Source organism: Coptis chinensis, chromosome 8 (assembly GCF_015680905.1).
Source record: "Coptis chinensis isolate HL-2020 chromosome 8, ASM1568090v1, whole genome shotgun sequence".
In the NCBI taxonomy this organism is placed as follows: Eukaryota; Viridiplantae; Streptophyta; class Magnoliopsida; order Ranunculales; family Ranunculaceae; genus Coptis; species Coptis chinensis.
The window spans coordinates 38,139,351-38,156,749 of NC_141463.1; the positions used below are offsets into that span (position 1 = coordinate 38,139,351).

The following is a 17,399-nucleotide window of genomic DNA, read 5'->3' on the forward strand; positions in this document are numbered from 1 at the left end:
TGTCGCTTGTATGGTGATGTTATGTTGCTTATGTTTTTTCTTGCAAAAATAGTTACAATCATTAAAGTCGTTTTTAGGTGAAATACAATGACAGAAGTCTGCAAATTCTTTGTTCAGCTAGATTAGTTTTGACCTAAAAATCGTACAAGTAATTTCTTCTTAGCAAATTTCGAAGATAAAGTTGCTTAAGGAGTCGAGGGTGACCAACGTCGTGAGACTAGCTTAGGTACTCATTCCAATATTTATGCAGGCACACTTCGTAGTAGTAGATTCCATTAGACTGGCAAATCTAGGACAACCTTATTGTGGAGAGTTACATAGGGGAAGAATTCTTCGTAGGAGTTCTTCAAGATGGTGAAAAGTTCGTTATTGAGCACACATGGATGAACCTTTTTATGGGTGCAGTAGTACGTTGCTTCAGTAATTCAGTGTTTAGCGAGGACGATTTGGGCTAACGATATTCAGATCCTTCTCAAAGAAGCAATCTATCGTGATTAGTAAGACCTCAAAAATGAAAACAAAGGTCCTAAGTGATGATGCATCACGCAATTTGAGTGAAACATTTCTCCAATTTAAGCATTGATGCCGACATATTAGTAGGACGGGTTATGCAAACTTCAAGGCAGAAGAATGTACTGAAACATCATATATCTCACCTCAGGCTCGAGCTAGTTTTGTAATTGCAGCAAAGTTTTCTGGAAACTAGATCACCTTCGATAGAGAACTGTGCTACCACCTACTCAGACAACCAAAGTCCTCAAGACGTCCTCCTTTCACCAGCTAACTTTACCAGAAATTTTTTCTCAATGTGCCAGTAAACCAAGCCCGCTAAAAACTGCACACATTTATCATTCTAACGTTCTGGAAATATATAAAAGGTTGGACCATTTCCGCAAAGATAGTGACTTCTGTTGAAATACAGCTAGGTTATTTTACTGCATTAGAAACTAATCACCTTTTTGATGGAGATCTCCTTGGATTCAATAAGAAGGAAGAATATAGGATAATTCATGAGGGGGGAAAGAAAAAAATGAGATTTCGATTTGTAAAATTGAGCATGCCATGAGTATGTGCAGAATCAAACTCTCAACATGACGCTTGAGATTGGGCTGAGGGTTATCTAATGAACTGACCTGGTCACCTGGTTGAATGAGAAATTAACAAGGTCTGAACTCGCAACTACTTGCTGTTGAAGTCATCTGTGACGACTAGCGTTTCATCCACAGAGAAATAGAGAAACCAGATGCTAAGGAAAATAGATTAAAAGCTGACGAGTATGAAATTCGTACAGTTTCATGCATATAATTAAATTCAAGAAGCAATATGTATAATCAAATTAAAGAAATAAATAGAAAACAAATTGACTATCGATCATAAGTTCTATAAAGAAGGCATACAGCAATCTGATGGTGGGCAAAGTTCGGGGTGGGTCTTCTTTACTAACAGGACACGATTCTCTTATAATTCTCCATCCCACGCATCTTGGAGACTGCTACAGTCATCTTCCACAAAAGATATTTCAACCAAGGCATTGTTCCCCTTAGTTGTAGTTCAACCATAACATTTAATTCATGACATCCCACCATATCCACAAACCGGTAGAAGATGCAAGTATTGTCCATTGAAATCAAGTTAACACTATCCTTCTTCACCCTCCACCTAAGCTGCGCAGGAGTAGATTAATAGCTGTGTCTCATTCATTCAGGAACAAGAATAGGAGTGAGTTGTTTTCTAAGTAGCAGGTCTTGCAGATTGGTATGATGTCATTCCCTTGAGAAAATAAACTAGCGAACAGACCTCACATTGATATAATAACTCTTGTAAGTTTCAAAGGTGTATTCTAGATTGCTACATGTGCTCAACCCACACTACTGAAATAAACTATAAGATAAACGTCAGAAAACATGTAAGCTAACAGTCACCACGAAATCTGTGTCTACTTTTCAGATTCTTCAACCACAACCACGACAAGAGGAATGGTGGATTGGGTCTGACTATGTTCTACTAGAAATTTTTTTCTTTTCTGTAGCAAAAATTTGAAGTCATCACGTGCGATACACGTGTGTTTTCGTTGGGACCGACAAAAGTGCTCGTCTTTTTTTTTTTTTTTTTTATCTTTATTTGTCGGGCCCACGTGACGTGATGGAGTTTATAATAATAATAATATTTTGTAGTGAGATTTTGATTGAGTTTGTCTTGAGAAAAGATACGTTAAAATGGTAAGAGATAATTTGTTTTACTAGATATATATAAGAAAACATGAAGAAGATAGTTGGAAGTCCAGGGACTAAGAGTGGACTAGTTTTAAGGATGGGGCAGTTTTTGTTTGCTGCTGCTTCTATAGCTACTATGGCCTCTGCTTCTCGTTTCGCTAACTATACTGCTTTCTGGTATATTCTTTTTTCTTTCTTGCTCTACTTATATATTCTTCTACTCTTGGTGTCAACTAAACGGGGCCATAACCAAAATGTGCATACGAGCTGTCTGTCCTTCACACAAACAAGTTGAGAAACCATTAAGCTTAATTACTTAATTGAACACATTATTCATACTTGTAAATACCAGCTAGTAGTTACTTATTATTCATTTATTCAGGGTATTAAGTGTTTTTTTTCTTCTTTTTTTATGCATATAGAGGCTATTTTGTTGATTCTCTCGTTTTTACATATTGAGTTCAACTATCCTATAAACTTATTCCTACTCATTTATCGTACCTATCTATCCTTTGGGTTATCTAAAATCCTCTCTATTGCTGCAAATTTTCTGGATGACTCTAATTCGACTTGTTCTAGAATTGTAAGGTGTAAACAACCTACAAGATCAAGTGCCCCACCTATGCCTTGGGTACTACACGCTGTTTAACCAAGCCAACACCAATGTTGCCTCATCTGACAGGTTCTCCTTGTTAGAAATTTTGGTCATTCGTGACTTTCTTCACTTAAAGAAACCCATTTAAGCGGTATTATTGCGAGGACCAAGTTGGATAGATTGACTTTAGTCTTTGAACTGATAAATTAGATAGATTCACATTGTTCTAAGGAAAGATGATCGTCAGAAAAAGGTATTCCACATTCCAGGTATCGTATGCGACACTGATTTGATGAGAAAGTATATAATCATGTATCATAGGATTTTCTTGACTCCATGCTTGAGAAAGTGGGATTCGGGTTGAAATGGATGACATGGATTCATGCGGGAATTATAATTGGATTAGGTTCTTTCCATGTTCCTTTAAGTAGCATGTTTTGGTCTTTTTGGTTGTTATATTTTTTCCCACCGAGACTGCCTGGTTGACCCAACCAATTTTCTGTCCAATTAGAGGCCTAGGTAAATCAGTCAGGCTGCGTAGCACCTGGGGACCTTCTGGGTGGGTGCCTAGGCCGGTTCTTAGAACTTTGTATGTGCATTTCCACAGTGCATTCTCCTTTTACTCAATAAAATGAAACAGGGTGAACCACTCTCACCGGTTTTGTTTATTCACTTTATTGTGGTTATGGAAGCCTTGAGCAAAATTGGCCGTCAAGCTTGTGAATACCAATTTGCTAGGTGGATCCAAGATTGTATCAAGAGTTAGCACTATATGCATTTGTCATCTAAAACTTGCAGACTCCACTTTGGAGAGTGCAAGTTATTTGAAAGTCCTTTGGATAGAGTTGGTCTCCATATACCAAATCATCCTTGCTATATCAAGTATTTATGGGATTAGAGATTCTACTTGCTTCCCTTTATAGCTAAGTACTTGGTGTGTATACACTAAGGGTACTTTTTGTCTTATTTATCTTTCTTAGGAGCAAACTTCTCTTAGTTTCGGGTCGCTTGACATTGGGTAAGAGCACACTTCAAATTTTTCCAATCTACTACATTCCCATTTGCACATAATTAAAGAGGTTTTTCTTTCAAAATAGCTATGGAAGTATTGAGAAGAAGATGATAAGCTTCGTCGTCCAATAATTCTAGTCAAGTATTCATAACCTTATGATAGGTGGAACGCATGAATTTCTTCTTTCCCCTATGCGATGTGAAGAATTAATGAAGGAGCATATGCAATCAATTCACCATGTTTATAAAAGGGATTTCTTATAAGCGGACCCGATAGAAAATTATAAAGTTTAGGGTAGTCATCTGGCTTGATGCCATTCAACTTCCGATCTTCCGTAAGAGATTTATGATATACACCATAGTAAAGAAGCTTGCATTGCTGATTATTTGGTAAAACATGATCGCTTCGTTACTTGGGATGTTACCTTGTTCTGGAATCACAAAGATGAAAAAGTCGTGGTCCTTGAAAATCTTATTGAAGCCATTAAGCTAGTTGGTGATTTATTTAGGGAGGAAACAAGATCCTCGAACATTTATAAGCTTAAGCATAATGGTTAGCTTAAGCTTATTCCCATTGCAAGTTAAGAGATAACCTGGATCAATTGTCGATTGACTACAGGGAGTTGCGGGCCACTTCAATGCTTTACTCTATAACTTCTTTTTTCGTTGAACAGACGCATCACTGAAAATCCTTACAGTGGACAAGCTTTGAATGAGAGGTATGGTCGTTCCATATAGGTGTATACTATGTGCAAAAAGGAGGAGGTAAATAGTACATTTCTTTTCTCTTGCTAGCTGGCTAAGGAGATACTGGGATATTTTCAGGCTCATTTTAAGCCATATTGGCCAACTTCTTGTTGGAATTCATAGATATATTTATTCTGGAATTTTTGTGGTTCAGCACTTCAGCTAGGATACATACATAATACGAGATTCAGTTAAAATCTTTAGTATTATCAATTGGTCAGTCCAAAAGTCTCTATGGGGTGCATTCACAGATAAAGCATAAAGGGGCATCCTTATTATTCATTTATTCCTAGTATTCACTTCTAGTGATCCTTGATCTCATAACGAAATTAAATGTAAAGTTACAACTTAGCTCATCTATATATCTAAGATGATAGTCATTCCATTTTTGTGATGCGTGGATGAATTATCATGTAGAACTACGCAGAAAGTGCTTCACTTTTAGGCTCTGCTTGGTGTGCCCCTAAGTTACTGCAAATTGCTGTAAAACATTACTGTTTTTTTCTGAGAAAGCTCAATGGAAGTTTTAGTGTTTTGTTGCTTCTCTCTGGCTAGTCCTTTCCTTTCCACCCCTTAAGAAAGTGCCCACATTTGTTTGCTGTTTTTTTGTCATACAGCTGATAACGTATCTATGCCAGTTTTCATGTTTTTTTTGGATATTCACAGTTTTGGCAAGCAGGATTTAAATTAGTCTTCGAATCAATGCTGCTTTTCTTGAACACTTTCTGACGGTAACATTTATCTTTTTGAATTTAGTTATTTGATTGCTTCAATGGGGCTTCAAGTACTGTGGAGCTTGGGACTCATGTGCCTTGATATCTATGCTTTGAGGATAGAAAGAGACATTCAGAATCCTGTCCTTGTGAGCTTATTTGTTGTTGGCGACTGGGTATTTTCCTCTCTTAAACTCATTTTCAAAATTCTGCATGCTTTTTTGAACCACGTACATAATGAATTTTCCTTATTATTTACTTGTAGTTTTGTGGAAGACATTATTTGACATTAGTTATTGGTGATCGTTGTAAAGGTGATGATTTTGCTGCAAATATGGATACTAAGAAATGAAAAGAGAAAATGTGAGAGTAGCCTTCAATGGTTATAAAATATTATGTTGCTCGATCATTATCCAAAAGAATTAGTACATTGCATCTTCGGTTAGGAATGTCTCTTGAACAAAGCATTTCTGGATGTCCAGGTTCCAGTGTCTAATATAGTTAGAGGATAAGAAGGATGTAAATTAAGGTTAGAAATGACATGGATACACTAATACATGTATGACATGGCCGTAGATAGAATTAGAAGAACATTATTCCATACTGACATCTGTGGTGGCTCTTCGTATGTTGAGCACTATTTTGCTCTCATCTCACTGGAAAGGTGGTATTTGTTCCTGCTGTAACTGCAGGAGTGCAGGTGCTCTTTTGCATGTTAGGAAGATGCATGTGCATTTGAAGAATGAGTCCCCATTTGACACAGTAAATCTCAGGGAAATTCGTACCATGAAATCACCTTGAGTTCTGCATTTTCCACTTTTGATAGATATTCCAGCGAAATTTGATTGTTACTGAAGCCTGTAGGTTTATGTATCTTTTTTCTGTTTCTAATGATTATAATAATAGTGGTAGTAGTAGGAACACAAATCACTAATTGTTGTGCTGATGTTATAATAGTGGTAGTAGTAGGAACACAAATCACTAATTGTTGTGCTAATGTTATAAAAGTGCAGGTGACTGCAACTCTATCACTGGCAGGAGCATGCTCTTCAGCAGGAGTGACGGTTTTGTTTACAAGAGATTTGGACTACTGCAGATTACTACCCCACCACCCATGCAACAAGTTCCAAATTTCGATAGGTTTATCCTTCGTTTCCTGGTTTCTCATGGCCATATCTTCCTATGTTATGTTTTGGCTCCTTGCCTCAGTTTAAATGGCTCTCTCTCTCCACCCTGAACAGAAAGACAGAAAAAAGAGTTCTACACTGTAACAGATTGCTTAATTTATGTTGTGCATTTTGTATGAGGGCTGAGATGCCTTCTTTTCTAATAGAAATGTATTTTCCAGTACATGCTACAAATGCATTTGTAAAGGGTGTATTTTGACATGACCCATGCATTTTGAGCTGAATCAGTACCCTATCTCCGATGTTTCTTTTTGTAGGATCAACCCCGTGTTCATTAATCCGACCTTGGGTAAGTGGTGACTAACGAAATATAAATGAGGTGACTTAATTGTAAATAAGTGGCCATTGATATCAATTTAGCTTAGTTTTGTTGGATTTAAGCATGGGCACATGGCCGCCTGCAATCGAGGTTTGATTACGGTACCGACAGATTATAACTAACAGGATCAGGCCATTATTTACCATACATTTATTTTGTTTTGGATAAACACTACTCCGTCACTGTTAACTAGGGGGAAATGTTAAAGATTTTCTTCTCCTACAGTTACAGGTTCATTTCCATTCTCTCCCTCCCATTTATGTATACTTTAATAGTTGTCACTTGTCAGAGCTCCAAGATACACTGACTTGGAGTTTAGAATCACGTGGGATTAGCATGCTCAGAATGATACTAAATATTGGGCAAGAAATGTGTTGTGAAAGAGTCTAGCTAACCAAATTATTTGTCAACCAAATATTTGCCATTATAGGAATATAGTTGTTTGTCTCAGATCCAATTGATTGTGTTACTCAGATTCTCTTCTGGGTTTGTTAACTCTAATTCTCACAGGTTCAAAATAGCGGATCCCAATCCCAACCCTTAAGAGGGACAATTTGCCCGGAACAACATGAAAATGAAGCATTAATAGTGCAACGTCTGCCAACTTAAATGGCATACAAACACATCAGAAATTGAGGTGAAGGAATCTATTTCTTTTTCACGAAACAAACATACCCTCAAAATTAGCTGCATCACACATGGACTGCCACTGCTGCAACCACGAGGTCAGCAACTTATAGAGATTGCACTTCGTAGTTCGAACCTTATTTACTCCATGTCTCCAAGTCCCTCTCGAGTCTCCAGCGTTAGTTCTGCAGATTGTCCAGCTGGTCCTCTACCATGTACTCCATCCAAGGCTAACTTCAGGAGTTCAGGTGGTGGTTTCCAAACTTGGACAGACATAGGTACTGAACTATTACAACCCAACTGAATATTAAACTATACTAATTCCGCCATGATATGAGAATGGTGAATTAGACTCCTAGGACAATAACCCAACTTAAAGAAACAAAAGGACTGCTTGGGGACTTCGATCTCCTCCAAAGACTCGTCAGACTCCAAGACACTTCAGTGCATCCTCCACTGAACATGCAAACCACACTCCGCAATCAGAACACACTACAATCTTTTCAATTCCAAGCTGGCTGCAATACTTTGTCCAATCCGGATTTTAGCTCTTGCAGGTCTGATTCTTCTAAAGACCTTGCACTGAGTGGCTTGCTTCCTGCAAATATTATCTTGTCATTCCACTTCTTTAGGGTAAAACCAATCCCTGCCTTGTTTGTGACATACTCCAAACCTCCATCGGTTGCAAGCATGAAGATTAATGGGTGGTGCTATAGAAAGGATGGAATTATCCGCTTGGGCTAGGATGTCTGAGATGTTTGGGGGTTTGTAACTTCGGTCAAAGGTTTGATTATTTCCATCCAACCAAATAAAGTAAGCAACATTAGCTAGAACAGTTAAATACTAATATTATGACCACCAGTAAGTAACCAACAAGGAATACAATAACTAGAAGTTCTTAATTTAATGTAACATTCTTCTACCATTTGGAAGCAGCCCTCCTAGCCTTTGCATGCAAAAAATAACTATTAGGAAAATACTTGCATTTTAAAAGCTTAACCCAGAACAAGTTTCTTTCAGAGATGAGCTTTCAACAAAATTTTGAAATCAAGGTCATACTTTGAGCATAAGTATGCTTGAAACCACATCCTCCATTACTCTTCTTATCACAGCACCTAATCCAATTTTAAAGATAAATTTTATTATGGTCATTATGGATAGTACCCCACCAGAAATTAGAGCTAAGAATATCAAGATCATGACAGAAGGTTTTTGTAAAAAGATCAGTTTGCATATTCTAAGTAGGTATAGCACAAACAACACTCTTAATAAGAGTTCCTCTTCCTGCCTTAAAAAGAAGTTTGTTCTTCCAAGAGTTAATCTTATAAGTAACACTCTTAAGGATCTTGTTCGGTTTCATTGGATTGAAAGTTACACCCTATAGAATTACTAAAGGGTATCCTAAGAATTCTATAATCAATTTTCTATGTCTAGCATGCAAGTTATGACTAAAAATTAAAGAAGATTTATGAAAGTTAATTTTCTGAGCTGACATATTAAAATAGTTATTTAAACACTGTAAAATATTATGAGCTTCTATAAGATTAGCTCTTAAGAAAATGAAGCAATCATCAGCAAGCATAAGGTGAGTTATTGGGGTAGCATTCCTGGAGATACAAACACCATGTACCTGTATGGTACTATGAAGATGAGCAATGTTTCTTGACAAAAACTTAGTGCAAATGATTAAAAGAAAGGATGGGGGTAAAGGCCACCTTGGCTTATCCCCCTAGAAGCACTAAACTTACCAAAAGGAGAGCCATTCAAATTAAAAATTAATAGACAAGGATGTAGTAGTTAAGCAAACATCAATCCAATCTTGACAGAAACTAACTGCTTCAAATTTTTAAACAGAAAGGACCATTTAATATGATCAAAGGCTCTAGGCATATCTAACTGTTGGGTTTATGGAACCGTCGAGCTTTGTTCCGGTGCCCGACTATGCTGCCTTCTTGTTTTTCAGTTTGGAAAAGAGGGCGCACATCGCGCTCACCTAAGTCTTGTTCAAGGTGCGCCCTGCGCTAAGTCGCCTGGAGTTTGGAAGAAAAAAAGGCACGCTCCGCGCTCCACCTTTTTGGAATTTCGACAGCTTTACGAAATTTCAGCCCAAAGCCCATTTTCTCACCATTTTCTATGTGTACCTATATAAAGGAAATAGATTAGGGTTTTGAGACAACTTTGAGATATTCATTTCTTGGGTATTGTGGGAGCTCTATTGAGCTAGGGTTTGAGTGATGCCTCTTGTTCTTGATTCTTGTTACCTCTTGTAAACTCTCCAATCTTTACTATAAAGGAAACTCGGCTCTTGTGTGGATGTAGGTAACATTTACCGAACCATTTTAAATCTTTGTGTCTCTTTGCATTATTTACTTCCATATTTATTGTTGCTATGAATTGTGATGATAAACTAGTGGTTTTGCTTTGTTGAGTTTGTTGTGATAACTACCAAAGTCTTGGGTGGGTGATTTCCTTGGTGTGATCTCCAAGTTCAAATCATTTGGGATAGAAAGTAACTAGATTGAGGTATGAATTTCTAATGAAATCTCCCAACACTAACTTAATAGCCAAAAAACCATGAATACCTTTCATTTTCTTAAGCTTTTTGCAAAATCTCTTTAAGTATAATAGCATTATCAGTAATTTGTCTATTCTTAACAAAGGCAGACTGTAAAAGTGAAATGATTTTAACTAACGAAGGCTTAAGCCTATTTGCTAATATTGTAGATATAATTCTCCAACTAATGCTATTACAATTGTAAATGCAATTGTAAAGGCTTGTCAAGAACAAAGACAGAGGCCAATCTTTTATAATGCAGAAGATGCCAAAGTTTCCTAAATACTAAAATATCCTATGTTACAAATATGGAAAGAATAACCAATGAAATCAAAGAGAATATCTCATAAATTCTCTAACATGCCCCCTCAAGCTTGAGCGAAGATATCCATCAAGCCCAGCTTGACAATGGAACGCTTGAGCAATGAGAGTCCAATTGGCTTGGTGAACATATCATTTATGCGGTCTACCGATCGAACAAAACCTTTGGAACAATAACACTAGCTTTGACCTTCTCTCGTATAAAATGTATATCTACTTCAATATGCTTCGTTCGCTCATGAAGCACATAATCAGAAGCAAGCATTATGGCTGAGTTGTTATCACAGAGCAGCTTGGAAGAAGGTCATACTGGAAAACCTAACCAAATAAGCTCACAAGTCCACTGATCCATCACACGATATTCGGCCTCTATAGAAGATCTGGAAGTAACATTATGTTTCTTACTCTTCCAAGATATCAAGTGCGACCCAAAGAAAGTACATAAACCAGATGTCGATCGTATATCTGTCTTGGAACCAGCATAGTCTGCATCAGTATAACAAGATAACCCCAACTGTCTACCTGATGCATAAAACAGACCAAGTCCTGGACATGACTTGAGGTATCTCAAGATATGATAAACAACATCCAAGTGAGATGTACAAGGAGCATGCATAAATTGACTAACAACATTAACCGCAAAGGCTACATCAGGCTTGGTGTTAGTCAAGTAAATCAATCTCCCAACCAAACGCTGATACTGAGATGGATCAGAAAGCAGTTCTCCAGACTCAGATGAGAGCTTTGTATTAGGATCCATAGGTGACAATGCTGGCCTACAACCTAGCATGCCTGTGTCCTTCAACAAGTCTAGAATATACTTCATCTGAGAAAGAGATATCCCATGTCGAGAATGTGCTACCTTAATACCTAAGAAATTGTGAAGGGGACCCAAATCTTTCACATCAAATGCCTTACTCAGATCAAATTTCACCTGAGCAATACCAGGACTGTCATCGTTTGTAACTATAATATCATCAATATACACAAGAAGTAGGACACGGTGTTGTCCAAACTTGTTCTTTCGAACAAAACAAGTATGATCAGATTGGCAGCGTATGAACCCAAGAGACAATACCACCTGGCTGAAATGGGAAAACCAAGCACGCGGTGATTGTTTCAACCCATATAGAGATTTCCGAAGACAACACACTTTCCCAGCATACTCCCCCTCACCGCAAAAATTAGGTGGAGGATCCATATAAATAGTCTCAGTGAGATTACCATGGAGAAAAGAATTCTTGACGTTCAACTGATACAGAGGCCAAGAATGAGATGATGCCAAAGAGATCAAGAGGCGCACAGAGGAAAGTTTAGCCACTAGAGCAAATGTATCACCGAAATCTTTACCAGGAATCTGAGTAAACCCCTTTGCAACCAACTGTGCCTTGTAACGATCCACAGTACCATCTGCACAATACTTAATAGAAAACACCCATTTATATTGAACTGTTTTCTCACCAAGTGGTAGGGAAACCATATCCCATGTGTGATTTCGTTCCAGTGCTTCCATTTCACATTGCATTGCAGCAACCCAGTGAGGATCACGCAAAGCTTCAGAAAAAGATCTAGGAATGGAGATAGAGGATGTTCCAGCCAAGAAAGCTCGATAAGAATCAGAAAGCCCCTGATAAGACACAAACTTGCTAATAGGATGGTGAGTACAATATGTAGTAATGAGACGATCAGCCAGATGTTTGTCCCGTGAAGACTTACGAGATGATGGTGGTGGTGGCGGCGGCGGTGGTACCGGTGATGCAATTGGTGATTCATATGTAGAAGTTGGCTCAGCAACAATATCAGAAGTCCGCAAAGAAGATAGACACGGATCAAAAGAGTCAGGCATAAGTGGCGATGGTGGAGCCTGAGGGTAAACCTGTTTTTGCTCCTCAAATAGATGAGAGTCATTATCAAACACAGGTAAGGGCCAAACGGGAATAAAGGTGTCCTTCGCTGGTAAAGAAGAATCTGATACAAGCAGTCTCTGTAAAGAGGGATTACTTCCAAAGAAAGGTGTATCCTCTAGAAATGTAACATCCATAGTATAATACAACTTTCGTGCTAAAGGATCATAACACCGATATCCTTTTGAGAAATGAGTGTACCCTAGAAAGATACATTTAATAGCTTTATCATCTAACTTTGTACGAGTAGGGCTCTGGTTTTGCACCAAACACACACAACCAAATACTCTGGGAACAATAGAAAATAAAACTCTATCAGGATGAAGAACATGGAGAGGAGATTTACCATGTAAAACACGACTTGGAGTGCGGTTGAGAAGATGCGCAACAGTGAGAACAACCATATGCCAATAAGATTTTGGGACATTCATGCCAGACAAAAGACAACAAACAATAGCCATGAGACTCCGATTTTTTTGTTCAGCAACTCCATTCTGCTCAGGCATGTAGGTATTAGAAAGTTGTTGAATAATACCCAACTGATTCAATTGAGACACAAAAGCATCTGATAAATATTCCTTAGCATTGTCAGAACGAATGCCCCTATCGACAACATTATACTGAGTCTTAATCATCAGAATTTTTTTGGTAAAAGAGGTAAGAACCTCAGATTTTTTTTCTTTAGTAGATAGACCCAAGTACATCTACTATGATCATCAATAAAAGTAACATAATATCGATCCCCTGACCAAGAGTTCACTGGAGATAGTCCCCACACATCTGAGTGGATAAGATAAAATGCACATAGTGAGCGATGCATCTGAGAAATATAAGTAGAACGAGTATGCTTAGACAATTCACATATATGACAATGAAACTTCTGAGATTTGCAAGTTCTCATCAGATCAGGAAACATCAAGTAGAGATATTGGAAGTTAACATGTCCTAAACGAGCATGCCACAAACTCATGGACTGTAAAGAGAAATCATGGGAACCTTGTTCTAGAAACACAGATGTTGCAATACAGTGATAGGTGTAGATGGCATAAGGGGTGGATCCCCAAAATAGTACAGTCCATCATGCTCAAACCCCCTGCCAAGAATTACCCCAGTACCACAATCTTTTATAAGACAACGATCAGAAATAAAAATTACTGCACAATTCAAACTTTTTGCTAATCTACTAACCGATAACAAATTCATAGCAAGTTCAGGTACATGTAGGACAGACTGTAGCGTAATAGATGATGAAAGGGGAATCTCACCTTTACTAATAATAGGGGTGGATGACCCGTCAGCTAGACATACATATCGATTATCAGTATTGGATGCAGTTGATGTAAATAAATTTGACTCACCCGTCATATGATCAGTAGCCCTTGAATCAAGGACCCAAGTAGGTGGAGTAGTTGTTAGGTTTGTGGAACTGTCGAGCTTTGCTTCGGTGTCCGATGCCGCGGTCTCAAGTTTTTCAGCTTGGAGAAGGGGGCGCAACCTGCGCTCAACTTACTGGAAGTCAGCAAAAAAGGAGGCACACCCTGCGCTCGACCATGCCTTGGTCAGGGCGCACCCATTTCATGCTCTCGAATTTCGCCAGACTTTTATTTAAATTTGGCATAAAGCCCATTTTCTCACCATTTTCTATGTGTACCTATATAAAGGAAATAGATTAGGATTTTGAGATAACTTTGAGAGATTCATTTCTTGGGTATTGTGGGAGCTCTATTGAGCTAGGGTTTGAGTGAGGCCTCTTGTTCTTGATTCTTGCTACCTCTTGTAAACTCTCCAATCTTTACTATAAAGGAAACTCGGGTCTTGTGTGGATGTAGGTAATATTTACCGAACCACCTTAAATTTTTGTGTCTCTTTGCATTATTTACTTCCATATTTATTGTTGCTATGAATTGTGATGATAAACTAGTGATTTTGCTTTGTTGAGTTTGCTGTGATAACTACCAAAGTCTTGGGTGGGTGATTTCCTTAGTGTGAGCTCCAAGTTGAAATCATTTGGGATAGAAAGTAACTAGATTAAGGTGTGAATTTCTAATGAAATCTCCCAACAAGTGGTATAAGAGCTTTAGGTTGAATCATTGTATACAAGGTGTGTGAGGAAAGACTCCACCTTTAGCATTGAGAGCTAGGTGCTTGAAGAAATTTCTCTGAGAGGTTCTCCACCGTTGTTTTTTAGTTCATTGGAAGTCATGACGACCGACAAAGAAAGCTACAAGATAGAGAAGTTTGATGGAACAAACTCCAGCTATTGGAAGATGCAAATCGAGGACGTACTCTATCAAAAGGATTTGATGGAAGCATTGATAAGTGAGAAGCCCGATGAGATTCCGCAAGGCATATGGGATTTGCTAGATAGAAAAGCATTGGCGACAATTTGATTGAGTCTCTCAAAGTCGGTGGCCTTCAATATTAAAAATGAGAAGACGGCGGTGTCTCTCATGAAGGCACTCACATGCATGTATGAGCAACCTTCGGCCACGAACAAGGTCTATTTGATTACTGATAACTATAAAATGATAAAGTTTACCTACGAAATGAACGATAAAACTCAAAATGTAAGTAAACTAAAACTTAATTACGTGCCTAAATTTATCAAAGATTGTTCTACTCTCGATCTATTGAAGGATATAGTGGAGTAGGAAGTTCGTTCCACTCCTAGTCCTTCCCAATCTTTGTGTTTTCTAGTCTAATTACTCTACTCTAAGTCTAATGAGAGATTTTCTGAAATGATAACTAGATCTGCGATGCAACTACCCACAAGATGCAACTAGTCGACTATTTAAACAATTATGGGAATACTACGTCGATTCTATGATAAGGAGTTAGAGGGGATTGATTCCACCTTAGCTCAACTTAATCCACTAACGAATTTAATCGTAAGTAATCGAATTGAATCAGCTTCAAGCAGTAATAACAGTTATTCTTAATCCCTAATTACACATGACATTTCTACCAATTCATAACTAGCATGTGAACGATTACACCCATTCTCATGGTGAACTAATCATTTCTAGAGTGGAAAGGAAATTACGACTATTCAACATTAACATGAATCAAGCCTTCATCAAGGCTTTGCAACCCCCTCTAATGGAGGTTTAGCCGAGAATCATCACGCTATCATTCCTAATCAAATTCGAACAAGACATGATATAAAGATTGAAATTTGCTTAATTTGAACTTCAATAGCAACTACTCATGTAAGAATTATTTCAATCTAATTAAGACAACTATTGAATCTAAGAATTAAACTAATTAAGTAAAGGAAATGAACTAGATTATCAAGAACACTAATTTATTAATCTAATAAAAATCAATACAATAATGTAATACTGAATTTAAAACAAGAATAAAACTAATTAATTTAATCTAAAACTGGGTCTAGAACTAAGGTTTAATGGATACTTTCTATTCTAAACTCATTTATTTTCTAACCTAACTATCTATATTCTTAGGTCTAACTAGCTACCATTAACAAAGAGCTAAGCTTTTGTTTTTATATGTTTCGGATCCAAAAATCGTGCATGGGCTTGGAGCCATGTTTTGGGCCAGAGAATCAGGCCCAAAACTCAATTCTTTCAGTCCAAAAAGGCCTCTTTAGTTGTAGTCATTGTCACCAAGTACGGTACGGGTTTAAAACGGTATACTTGAAAAAAACTTAGTTCGTGTTTTAAACGGAACGTCTCGGGAAAAAAATGGAAAAAAAAACGTAAAAAAACGTGGGGCATTAAAAACGGGTTTAAAACGGTAAAACGGGTTTAAAACGTATAATACGTATAATACGTAAAAGAAACGGTAAAAACCGATGATAAATAATATAATAGATAAGGAGTTTGATTTTCTATAAAAGTGGGAAAAAAAAATAGACACATAAAATAAAAATAATAATAATACAAATGAAAGAAAATTCAAATACATGAAAGTATCAAATTATCATTACTCATCCAAATACTAGAAGTTTTAGATTCAGTGCCAAAACACTATTCAAAATAAGATACTACTAATTACCAACCATAATGGCATAATTAAGTACTACAAATAAGTTAATAACTTTAAAATTTTCAATTAATTATTAATAGTCTAAAGCAAAATAGAACGGTCTCAATAAGTCAATCTAACGCCCACTCTTCAAAAAGGTAAACTCCAAAACCCTTTTCTTTAAAAAAAAAAAAAAGTTTTAAACGGGAGATTTTCAAAATCTCGGGTTTTAAACGTTTAAAACGGGTTTAAATCGTTTAAAAGCGGGTTTAAAACGCGTTTAAAACGATTTTGTTGAAAACCGGGTTTTAAACTGGAACCAGACGCCTTGGCAATATCTCGGGTTTTAAACGCGTTTTAAACCCGTATTTGGTGACAATGGCTGTAGTTGGCTTCGACAGACTTTTCATCCACTTTTGCTCCTCTGATTGGGCCAAGGCTTGGACAAATGGAAAGCTTTTTCCGAGCCGGTTATTTTGACATAAGGTAGACCCAATTTCGAGGTCTGAGTCTAAAGATACAACCTTCGGAAGTTCTGCTGACTTTGTATGCTGTTTCTGCCCGCGTTGACTTTGACTTTTCAGCTTTGACCAGGCTTTAGAAAGACTTTGTCTTCTTGAATCTTGGCCTTTAATCACAGAACTGCTTAGCAACCAACCATTGCTCCTTTATCTCATCAAAGTGGCACATTTCTGCACATAATTGACTTTGAAGCACAAAAGCGCATAAAACACGTGAATCGGATTAACTCTTAATTATTACTCACATAATGGTCTAAAAGTATGATGTTACGGGGTTAAAACTACAGTTTTGGGCTCTTATCAAACCACCCCCAAACAGCATTTTGCTTGTCCTCAAGTAAAGATGAGAAATTAGAATAAATGACCAAAAATGGAGTTCTATCTACTCTCGTTTCGCTGAGTGCGATTACATTGACCATATGCAACAAGGCCTTAAACCACTAGGAATTCCCCTAGTGGACGAAGTTATAACCTCGTGAGAGTTTTCCGATTGAAGGTACTCACAAACTTCATCTATACTACAACGACTAAGAAATAAAACTATTGTTTCCTTATTCATGCTCTAAATTAACTATACCTCTCACTAGCAATGCATATAGAGTAATCAAGTCGAAACCTAAGCTAATATATGTATAATAATCAATCATCTACAATAAACATATATACAATGAGTAATACTATGAAATGCCTAGCATGTTCG

General features: G+C 37.4%; 1 protein-coding gene across 1 annotated transcript; it reads left to right on the forward strand.

The window, feature by feature from the left end:
• The first annotated feature begins 2,177 nt into the window (after positions 1–2,177).
• Positions 2,178–6,729, forward strand: LOC147481402 (CASP-like protein 5B1). Its single transcript, XM_086580282.1, has 3 exons — positions 2,178–2,390; positions 5,323–5,455; positions 6,293–6,729. The coding sequence occupies exons 1-3, from the start codon at positions 2,260–2,262 to the stop codon at positions 6,491–6,493; spliced, it is 465 nt and encodes a 154-aa protein (XP_086436408.1). The 5' UTR covers positions 2,178–2,259; the 3' UTR covers positions 6,494–6,729.
• The last annotated feature ends 10,670 nt before the right edge of the window (positions 6,730–17,399 follow it).